Consider the following 11,369-nt stretch of genomic DNA (forward strand, 5'->3'; position numbering starts at 1 on the left):
CAAACTGTTGCAATTTAGACTATGAAGTTTGGTAGTCTTAATTTGACCGTTTGTTACTCTTCTAAAATCTTTTTCTGTCTGTTCTGTTTTATGTTAAATAATCAAGTAGCTGATTCAAAAAAGACAATAAATGGAAACCCAGGTTTTTTTTTTGCCTAAAGAAGGACATCTGGTTAATTTTTCCAGTAGTACTGCCCTCATCTAATTTGTAATGGGGGGGGAATTTGAGAATGACAGGCGTTGCTCTTACTAACATGCTGGAAACAACGGTTACAAATCAAGGATTGTAAGGTTTACCTGATCAACAGCTACTTGGTAAAGAATGGTTAACTCTTGCTAGTTATCCTCAGACTAATTCAACACCTTCTGAACCACATGACTAGTATAACATCCTGGGTTTATCAAAGACTTAAGGTTAAGTCTTAGGGAATTGAGATGCCAGAAGACTGGGGAAACACTTGAAGTGGGCAAGAGGAGCATCTGAGTTGGTTTAAGAAAGGATTCATTGATGTTATTTCTCACACCTCCAATTTACCCGCCAAATCAGGGTGAATACTCAGAGAACACTTAAAAGAGAGGGTTATGCAGAGAGGAATGGTCACAGAATACCAATTTCATTCATCAAATAGGAGATATTGAGTAAATGTATTTTTGTGATGATTCTTTTATTTGGATTCAGGTGAGCGGCCTGTGAGAGTCTATGCAGATGGAATATTCGACTTATTTCACTCTGGTCATGCCCGGGCTCTGATGCAAGCAAAGAACCTTTTCCCTAATACATACCTCATTGTGGGAGGTAAGAAAACACTTGATGATCACTTTAGATGCTGTTCAGAAAATCATAGTAATCTTATTTGCTTTCTTTTATGCACATTAGACCTTTTTTCAGTTTTTAAATAAAGAATATAATACAGCCTCTCTAAAACATGAAGTCTGTGAGACTCTCATCAACTTGAGATGTCCAGTATTTATCTCACTGTTTTTAGTTGAGTTTCTGTAATCATGGGAGCAATACTGACCTCAGTTGCCTACTTAAGAACATCATTTGCTCTAGATTTCAGCTTATCATTTCTTTTAATCAATGAAGTACGATGGTGGGCCAGTCTGGTCTTATACAAATAAAACAGGGAGACATATTTAAGAACTTGATTGATGCAGAAATACACAGGTTGTACCCTCTTCTCCAAAGCATGAGCATGATATTAGGAAAAGCACTGCTACCCAGATGGTTGCAGTGCTAGGAAGTGGGAAAAGGTGGGAGAGGTTGGTGGCTTAGGAGGGTTAAGCAAAGGGAACCTTGGCTTACAACTTTATGATGCTGTGACCCAGTCTGCAGTGATGAGCTAACACACAACTTTAAAGGCTTCACCGTGATGAATGAAAATGAGCGCTATGATGCAGTGCAGCACTGTCGCTATGTGGATGAGGTAGTAAGGAATGCCCCTTGGACCCTGACACCTGAGTTCCTGGCAGAACACCGGGTAAGAAATGGGGCACATTTCCATTCCTTGTTCCAGAATGCCCTCCACTTTCAAGGCACTTGCGCTAGTTTTCCACTAGCCCTATTTTACTTACACCTTCTGTGTAAGTTTTACATTGTTAGTAATATTACTAACAAAAGTATTCATCCCTGACATTTATATGGGGCTTGATGATTTATAAGCACTTTTATAATCATTATATTCCATTTTGTTCCCCACAACAGTCTTGTAGGGTAGTTATTATTTCCCCTTTATATATAAGAAACAAGGTCCTGGGTTGGGGTTGTGGCTCGGAGGTAGATCATTTGCCTAGCATGCGTGAGGCATTGGGTTCAATCCTCAGCACCACATAAAATAAAAAATAAAGCTGTTGTGTACACCTGTAACTAAAAAATAATAAAAATACAAAAAGAAAGAAACAAGGTCCTGAGAAACCAAATAAACCTGCTCAAGGTTACACCATTAGTAGGGCTGTAATTGCACTCTTCAGTTATGTGATGTCCTCATCTACCACCACTGTGGGTGTATCTGCCCTTATAGCATACCAAACTCTTCAAAATATCTATAGCCCCAGCTAAGCTCTCAAGAGGTTCACATTCCAGGAAATAAGACAGATTTACATAGACTTCTCTCAGGTTCACTTAAATTTAGTTTCAGGTCTTTGATTTTGAGCTAGAAATTGTGTGGGATCAAAAATCAGGGATGTTTCTCATTTTATCTCATGTAATGAGTTATAAAATCCCATACCTCCTTTTACATTATCCTGTATTAAAGCAACAGGTTTCCTACAAAAGGATGGCTGTAAAAGATTAGAAGGATTTATCAGGCTAGATTGGAGGCCCTCAACCTGGAGGAACCAGAAAATATATTGTCAGTTCTCTACAGGAGTATGCATAATGTAGCAGGTGAATTATTCAGTGAAACAGGAAAGAACAAAAGTATCTAAAGTGCTCCTAAAGCAATACTTGGGTAGGTCTGGGGCAAGAGGTATTTATTAGAAATAGATGGGATTAAGACAGACCTTTTATAGTTCTCTCGTTTTCCTGTATGAAAACCTAACAGCCAGTGGCAACAAAGATGATGAGCAAGCCCAGGTGGAAGTATGGGGTTAGGGAAACTTCCAACTTCCATTTTCTCCTTTTTAGTGTATCTCAATCATGAGGGTTTTTTTGCCCTCCATCCTTTACTTTGCTGCCTCTGGACTCCTTACAAGTTGTTCATGGGTAATTGAGATGTTAGCTGAGAGTCCTGACGAACATGCTTCACACGGTAGTGGCTTCTGGGAGCTGAGTATAGCGGCATGGTAATTACATTATTCAGGCCTATTCAGGAAGGAATAAATAAGTGAAGTTTAGCACGGGTCTCAAAAGGATTATTGATCCCATTGTCATTAATTTTTTTCCACTCTTGCAAACGGTATTGACAGTAGTAAAATGATAGATCCTGAGACCTAAAAGTTCTTTTATAGCTCTGGGTTTTGCATTTCTCAGTAGTACAAATATATTTATTCCAGTAAAAGGCTCTTGGTTGCTATTTTTATATTTCTTCATTTTTCATGAACTGAGAGAGAAGCCAGTTGACAAAGAAGTGACCTCTATTAGAAACCCTTATTTGACAATCCTTGTAGACTCAGGAGGATAGGAAAATTTTCTTTTTTCTAAAACTCTACCCATTAACTAGCTCACCAAAAAATCCTCCTCCCCACTGTATGGTGATTGGTGTACAGAGAGAGGTGACACTTCTAGTAGGACATGGAAAGCAACTAGAAAAGAAACTGGCTAATTTTTTTATTTATAATCCATAAATAGTTAGGTTAAGCAGTTTGTGAATGGATTGTAGAATTTATCAGCAAAAAAAAAAAAAAAAAAAAAGATAATAAAGAAAAAGCCCATCTGAGGCCTGGCCTCTGCTTATTGTCCTTTTTCTAAGCCTAGGGACATTTATAGGGTATCTCTGAATAGTAACTACTCTGGATTTTAAATGATGGTTCCTTATTTTCAGATTGATTTTGTAGCCCATGATGATATCCCTTATTCTTCTGCTGGGAGTGATGATGTTTATAAGCACATTAAAGAAGCAGGTGAGTAAGCTGATGTACATCCTCACTTTATGGGTTCTTGAGCAGATTCAGTCTTCAGAGATTCAGCCACATCACTACTTTTCAGAGGAAAGTTTGCACACTAAGAAATTCAACATCCTAGCCAGGCGTGGTAGTGCATGCCTATAATCCCAGCAGCTTGGGAGGATGAGGCGGGAGGATTTTGAGTTCAAAGCCAGCCTCAGCAGTTTAGCAAGGCCCTAAGCAACTCAGTGAGACCCTGTCTTTAAATGAAGTACAAAAAAGGGCTGGGGATATGGCTCATTGGTTAAGTGATCCTGGGTTCAATCCCTGGTACCAAAAAACAAAAGAAATTCAACATCCTCTTTCAAGTCACACTTTGGATAAAAGATAAAGGTGAACATAGCACTGACATTCATCAATTCTCGCTCTAAATTTCTGAATTTTAATCTCAAGTTCAAGTAGTCCCATAATTTTCTTAATTTTAGGACCATGTAACTCCTCCTTTTCTTATGCTTGGCTCTTAATTCAGTCCCTCATCTATATGCCAGTATCTCTAGATTTCACTTAGTAATAATGGAGTCTGCTTTTTTGAGGAAAGGACAGAAGTGTTGCTTCCAATTTCCATCTAGTCCTCTTTCTGAGCATACCGGAACTTCATAGTGTTTGTCTGTATGTGTTCTTGAGTTAGGCATGTTTGCTCCAACACAGAGGACAGAAGGTATCTCCACATCAGACATCATCACCCGAATTGTCCGAGACTATGATGTATATGCTCGACGGAACCTACAGAGGGGCTATACAGCAAAGGAGCTCAACGTCAGCTTTATCAATGTGAGTTTCAACCTCATGGCTCTATAGGACACATGTTGTCTCCGACTTCATCTAAGCTGAACTTGCTTTTCAGTCTTCTGTAATTGTCACAATCCAAAGCTAATGAATGCCATTTTACAGAAAACATCATGCTAACCTTTTCACAAACTAAGAAAGAAGCAGCTTCTGCCTTAATGGCTCAATATCAACATACTGATGTAAGGACATTCAGCAAATTAAATAAAAATATGTAACACATAGTACACTCTTTATATTAATACATTTAAAATAGTTGCTCTTCACCTTTTTATTTTTTGATTGGATGTTCTTTTGAAAATCTAATGAAAACTATAGATCTTCTCCCTGTGTAGATAGTGACATACAACATTCTGCATGTAATTTTCCCACATGGACCCAAGTTTTGTTTTGTTTTTGTACCAGGGATTGAACTTCAGGGGCTCTCTACCACTGTATCACATCCCCAACCCTATTTTGAGTTTTATTTAGAGACAGGGTCTCACTGGGTTGCTTAGTGCCTCACTATTGCTGAGGCTGGATTTGAACTCAAGATCCTCCTGCTTTAGCTTCCCAAACTGTTGGGATTACAGGCATGTGCTACCATGCCCGACTCTTAAATTTTAACTTATGAAAGCTTAAGTTTATCTTTTTTGCCCTTCAGAAACACCATGTATTTTGTATATAGATTATGTCTCAGTTAAGTTGATTTAAAAAGAAGAAAGCTACTAACTATATTTTCTGTATTATCAGTTGACCATGCTTCCTCACCTGCTCCCAGCTCTGTGAATTATGCTATAAGAGGTGAAATGGTTTCAACTGAACATAATTTATCTGCATAACTGGACCCTAGCTACTTATTAATTAATCTGCTATAGAATCTTTATTTTCCCACAACTCAAAGTGTTAAAATCCTATGGGGCGATGGATGTAGCTCATTGGTAGAGCACTTGCCTAGCATATGTGAGGCTCTGGGTTCCATTGCCAATACCACAAAACAAAACAAACAAAACACCCATTAACAACCCTAAACATACTATCTTTCTTCTCCTCTTTCTTCTCGTTTTTCTTCTTATTAAACCAGGGTCTGTGTACCTAAGCACATGCTCTACCACTGAGCTACATCTCTTCACTTCTCCTTCTTCTTTATGATCTATAAATTGGGAGGATACAATTTTATGTGACTCAATATTCCTCCCCTTCTACCAAAGGATTTATACCACTTTCCCTTGTCTTTAGGAAAGTTGGTAGGACCAAAGAGTATCAGCTTCATTTTGCAAATGAGCAAATGGACCTCTAAATACTAAAAGATGAAACACACAACTCATCTAAAATCACAGAATAAGCCAGTGATGGAAAAATAATACATTAAGTAAAGATCTAGTACTTCCACTTCCAATCTATTATAATTGGCTTATTCTTGGCAATTTTGTGCAATGATCGTTTTGCAGCCTGTATAAGTTTTGGTTATGTCTTAAAAAAAAAAAAAAAAAAAACCTGACTTCTTTTGGCTACATGCCTGTTTGTTACTGGGCCTTGCATGTATATTTAGTTTAGTTCTTTGTTTAGTCCTGGAAACTTAGGAGTATATCTTTTCTGTTATTGTGCTAAAGAAGTATAGGGTAAATTCTAAAGATTGAAAAGCATATAGGAGCCATTATTTTTTTTTCTTCTGGTAGGGAAGGTCAGGATGAGTATTATTTCTCAAAATAGTTATTTCTTTGCCTAGGAGAAGAAATACCACTTGCAGGAGCGTGTTGACAAAGTAAAGAAGAAAGTGAAAGATGTGGAGGAAAAGTCAAAAGAATTTGTTCAGAAGGTGGAGGAAAAAAGCATTGACCTTATCCAGAAATGGGAGGAGAAGTCCCGAGAATTCATTGGAAGTTTCCTGGAAATGTTTGGTCCAGAAGGAGCACTGGTATGGTTCTTTCCCACTGGACGATTTGGGGAAATTCAGGGAATTTCAATGTGGAAAGATTCCTTGAACAGAAAGGGACCTCAACATTAAGAACATATCTAATCTGTTTCCCTTTATCTGGGTTTCAACTATCCCACGAATAGTTCTTCAAAATCTTTACAGAAAGAAGTTACACATTTTCCCAAATAATTTTATCAGCCTTCAATCTTGAAATCTGGTGACAAGACAAGCAAGTCTCCTTGCCCAGCTTACTCTTCTACATTATAGTTTTAAGTGTAAGGAAAGGAAAGAATAAAGAACAGTAAAAAGAAAGCTGCCTTCACTATAAAAAATGCTATGGGATCCTGGGTGAAGTGGGCCATCTGTCTCTGAGGAACAGCAGAATCTTTTCAAACCAAGCAAAAGATTCAGCAAGTGATGCTAGGTTAGACATCAGGAAAGATCTGACTATGTGAGTATTTGGGAAGGAAATGGGATTTTCTAGAATGGGACTATAAACTAAGTAACCTTTGAAGAACCTTTTGACATAGAAGGCAAGGATTTGGTGACGTTGGAAAGCTCATGGAAACTTTTAAATTAATAGAATAGCATAGGCCACTTTAGGGAAGAAGTTGCTTAGAATTGTATCTATGTCCCTCCTCTTGTTTGTTCAGTCATGTTTAACATTGCAGGGGCTAGGTGTTGCTCAGTGGTAGAGCACTTTACACTTAGCATGCATGAGGCCCAGGGTTCAATCCTCAGTACCCACCCACCCCCACAAATGCAGGGAGCACTCATGATAATTCGAAGTCTCAGATTTTCCAGTGGTTATTTAGTAGGATTCATAAATATCTTCTAACTCTTCCTTTTGGTCTCCCCAGAAACATATGCTGAAAGAGGGAAAAGGTCGGATGCTACAGGCCATCAGCCCAAAGCAGAGTCCGAGCAGCAGCCCTACTCGTGAACGGTCCCCCTCCCCCTCCTTCAGATGGCCCTTCTCTGGCAAGACATCCCCGTCTTCCTCCCCAGCAAATCTCTCTAGGCACAAGGCTGCAGCCTATGATATCAGTGAGGATGAAGAAGACTAACTTTTCATTCCTCCTTTCCTCTCCCCTCTGTCCCATCACCTTCAGAAGCTCTCTCTTGAATTCCACATTGTGATCCCAACACTAAACCTAAGGACAGCTACAAAGGAAAGACATTTGGGGCAAGAGGAACTGGTAATGGGGGAACCAAAATAGCCCATTTCCTAAGAGACATCAATCACCCACACCAAGGAGGAGGTTGACTACATCTTAGAAGCCTGTTTTGCATCCATCTACTCTCCCCAAGGACTCTGTTTTACTGTTTATGTTCATGTGATCTTGACAGGGAAATTGTCATTTTTATTAATTTTTTTAAAAATTAGTCTCTCAAATATAGTAAGTAGAACTAATTTTTTGCCCCTGAGGAGTGGGCAGAAGAAGGTAGTGGTGTAATACCCAGAGGCCTTTTCTTCTTGATACACTGTAGTGTCTGCCTCCTGTTCTGAAGCAAAGTGGCTTGCCAAATCCTTCAAGCAGTGAGCCATGCTGATGGGCAGTTTGGGGGTTAGAAGGAATATTGTAATTTTGGTTTCCTTACAAAAAAAGAGCAAAAATTGAGCTAGTCACAAAAATCCCCTAAAGGCACTGCTGGCACATATGTCAGCATGGCTGAGGGAAGAAGGAGATCTGAGCCTCACTTTTGTTACTCCCTGAGGAGTTTCTTGTTGGACCCAATGGGGTCCATGAAGACACTGATGGGGATGGAACCAGCCACGTTGTATCAACTACAGTTTTTCTGCTGTTCATCTTCTCAGAAAATCTGTTGCCAAGTAATTTGGGAGTTCTTGTCAGTTTCTTTCCTGCAACTTTCCTTTAAAGGCAGGAACTTTGAGGGTTACTGTGATTAGAGAGAGGAATGGGACAAAACTCAATTCTGTATATCAGTTTAAATTCATTTCCTGCTGGGAGTAAATTTCTGGCCTTGCTACTCCTTTTTCAATTTTCAATGCTGTTAGCTTTTTTTTTTTTTTTTTTTTTACAAAGGATGCTTTGTAAATGTCTGCAGTTTGAACTTGATTTGTAAATCCATGTTGTTTACTCCATGTCAAATACTTAGATTTGCACAGAACATAGAGGCAAAAGGAAACACCTTCTTTTCTAAAGCAACAGCTTAATCTTGATCTCTGCCCCTCTTAAGAATGTTCTTAACTAGAACCAATACTCCATGGAGTGTTTCTTTTTCTCTGAGGGCTGCAACTGGCAGGGACTTCTCTTCACCACTCCTCCAGAAAGCTGCCAGCATGGGTTTGCTTTATAAGAGGGTGGTTGGTTCTCTTCTTTCCCACCTGGGCCTGGTGGTTATTGCCCCATCTTTCCTGCTTGGTTGCTCAGTGGAAATTCAGCACTTGAATTTCAAATAGAGAATGCTGATATATAACACTTGCTGTAAAACATGATCAATTTTTTTTTTTTTAATCCCCTAGCATCCTATCTCTCTCCTCAGCTACCTGACCTAGCAGACCATCAATCATCAGTAATCCTAGCTGGATTAAGGGGAAAATTGTTTATGTCCAGACCTCACCCCTGTCACTCATAAAATACCCCTTGTGGGGGTGGAGTTTTAGTGTTTTCAACAAAGAAAACCACATTTTCTCTTTCTTGCTCTTCTGCTAGGACTGTGAGCATCTCATAGTCCCCTCTCTAAACCCTTTCTGGTCAAGACTGCTCTTCTGCCTGAGGGTCAGAGGCTAAGATCATTGCCTGCCTACACAGTAGGAACCTAGACATATAAATTCAGATCACCCAGACCTGTGGGACATGGCAGAGGAGAGGGACAAAGAGAAGCCAACTCTTGTCCTGATGGCCCATGGAAACTACATTTATAACTCTTTTCATGAAGTGCTATTTTTTATTATCAAATCTGATTCACACAAGCCTTGACCTAGAATCCTTTCTTTGAACAGTGAAGTTAATGTTTTCTCACATTTCGCAGCTTTATATGATGTCATATTTTAACTTCTGCTTTGGTCTTCCCTCTGGGAATTCCACCGTTTTTGCTCTGCCTTATTCTCCCTGGTATAGAAAGGTAGTGTGAAGGACTGTGAAGTCCCTGCTAACACCCACCTACTTGTTCTCTCAGTGCACATGTTCCGCAAGTATACAGGAATAGAAGGGGAGATAAATGTCCATGATGTGATTTTCCTTCCTGAAGTTCTCTCAGGAATATTGTCTGAACCCCAAAGCTTGAGTGATCCTTGCTCTCAGTGGACTGCATTTGGCATAGAATAGGGCCTGTGGGCTGACATGTCTGTGTCACTGCTAAGCCAGCTTGTGCATATATTAGAAGGCTCCTTTGCCCCTTTACTACCTTAGTCTCTAGACACTAGCATATTCCAATAATTGGACTGAAAACAAAAACTTTTAAGATGTGGCATGTTAGATACTTTGGGGTAAATGTGATCCTAGGTGCTGGAGAAGGATGCTGTTGGAATGGTGCACTGTTCTGCATTTGTTCCAGTTAAATGAGGTTATGCCTATGATCTGTAGTTCTTCAAATATGAATGCTTGAGTCTGTGGAGCTATTTCCCCAAATTCCACACAAGAAAGCAGTGAGCCCTGATGAACTAAATGTGGCAAAGATGAGACAGCCTCAAAAGATGATTGGCCTCAAAAGCCTGTCTACAAGATAAAAGGAGGCTGAAGACAAGCCCTTTAGCTGATGATGAAGGGATGAAGGAGGAGCCATTTCAGCAGTTACATTGAGGGTCTTGAACAGAAAGTTTGCTATTTTCACATGCTAAGCTTAGAATAGAGGTGAAAACTAAAGGAACATAAATGGACATTTGTACTGCTGCAGCTGCTTCTGATAGCTAAAGCCAAAGACCCTTACTCTGCAGAGGCTTGAGTAAGAAGGTTGGGGATGTAAGAATTGAAAATCCTGAAGAAGAAGAAGAAGTAGTAAAAAAAAAGAAAATATGAGGGAGATTGAGAAACTTTTTAAACTCTTTTTGATTGCTGATAATTTAGGCAGCATCTGAGTTACTTTACTTGTGGCCACACAGCTATTCAGGCACTTCCTAGGATGACCCTCTACAGTGGTTCCCACAGGACTTTGTTTCTGGGTTACTTCACTTGTGGGTAGATTACTTTCTGGAGTTCATTGCCTTTTTAATCCTGTTTCACATCCCTTACCTAAAATAGTTCCAAATTTTTTGCTGCTTTTCTTTAATTCTCTAAAAGCCATACCTTCCAGATTTTTTGCTCGCATATACTCACCAAAATTTGAACCAGTGGGGCTGGGGTTGTGGCTCAGTGGTAGAGCACTTGTCTACCATGTGTAAGGCACTGGGTTAGATTCTCAGCACCACATATAAACAAATAAATAAATAAAGGTCCATCAATAACTAATAAAAATATTTTTTAAAAAGTTGAGCCAATCCAGATTTTAAAAAATCAAATAAACAATAAAACCTCCCTTAACAGTGTTTTAAAAATGAGTGGTATTTTTTTTTTAAGCTTACCAATATGAGTATTTTTAAAGGTTATATTTTTCACAGTCATAATAACTGTTCTGTTTTCTCTCATAGATTGTCAAGGGATAAAAAGTAGTCCCTAGCTTCTATTTTTCCAAATAAATAGAATATGTTCTTGGGATTATACTCTTTAAGTGTTAATTTTCTTAAAAGGGATTTTTCTATCTGCCAAAGTTTTATGTTAGTATTCAGATTAGGGTAGAAAGAAAAGCTCCAGGTTTAACATTAAGATGACTCAGATTGTGTCCCTTTACATTTGAAGTGGGCCTTCTACCCTCTTTTGGGAGGCGCTGACAATTTTGAACACTGAGAATTGATTGGTTGGAAGTTTTGTGTTAAGAATCCTCAAAAAAAATCTTGGAAAGAACTATCAGTCTTGGCGAATATCCGCGCCATCACCAGTGTGAGTCTGCAGAGAGGTTTTCCTCAGTCGGGGTTCAGTATATCATCTTCTTGTCTATTATTAACTTGTTCAGTTATTTTGGCTTTTGTCATATAGCCAAATAAAGGCAATGTGGTTTTACATGAGTGTTCCATTTCCTGGGT

General features: G+C 39.0%; 1 protein-coding gene across 2 annotated transcripts in view; it reads left to right on the forward strand.

The window, feature by feature from the left end:
- The window catches only part of Pcyt1a (phosphate cytidylyltransferase 1A, choline), a 54,127-nt gene extending 42,781 nt beyond the window's left edge, over positions 1 to 11,346 (forward strand). For both annotated transcript variants that reach the window (XM_027936022.2, XM_071615218.1), the window contains exons 4-9: positions 680 to 796; positions 1,330 to 1,481; positions 3,483 to 3,561; positions 4,232 to 4,374; positions 6,098 to 6,286; positions 7,147 to 11,346. In XM_027936022.2, the coding sequence (XP_027791823.1) occupies positions 680 to 796; positions 1,330 to 1,481; positions 3,483 to 3,561; positions 4,232 to 4,374; positions 6,098 to 6,286; positions 7,147 to 7,353 (887 nt within the window). In that variant the 3' untranslated portion in view covers positions 7,354 to 11,346. The remainder of the gene's footprint in view (positions 1 to 679; positions 797 to 1,329; positions 1,482 to 3,482; positions 3,562 to 4,231; positions 4,375 to 6,097; positions 6,287 to 7,146) is intronic.
- The last annotated feature ends 23 nt before the right edge of the window (positions 11,347 to 11,369 follow it).

The sequence above is a fragment of the Marmota flaviventris genome, chromosome 8, assembly GCF_047511675.1.
Source record: "Marmota flaviventris isolate mMarFla1 chromosome 8, mMarFla1.hap1, whole genome shotgun sequence".
In the NCBI taxonomy this organism is placed as follows: domain Eukaryota; kingdom Metazoa; phylum Chordata; class Mammalia; order Rodentia; family Sciuridae; genus Marmota; species Marmota flaviventris.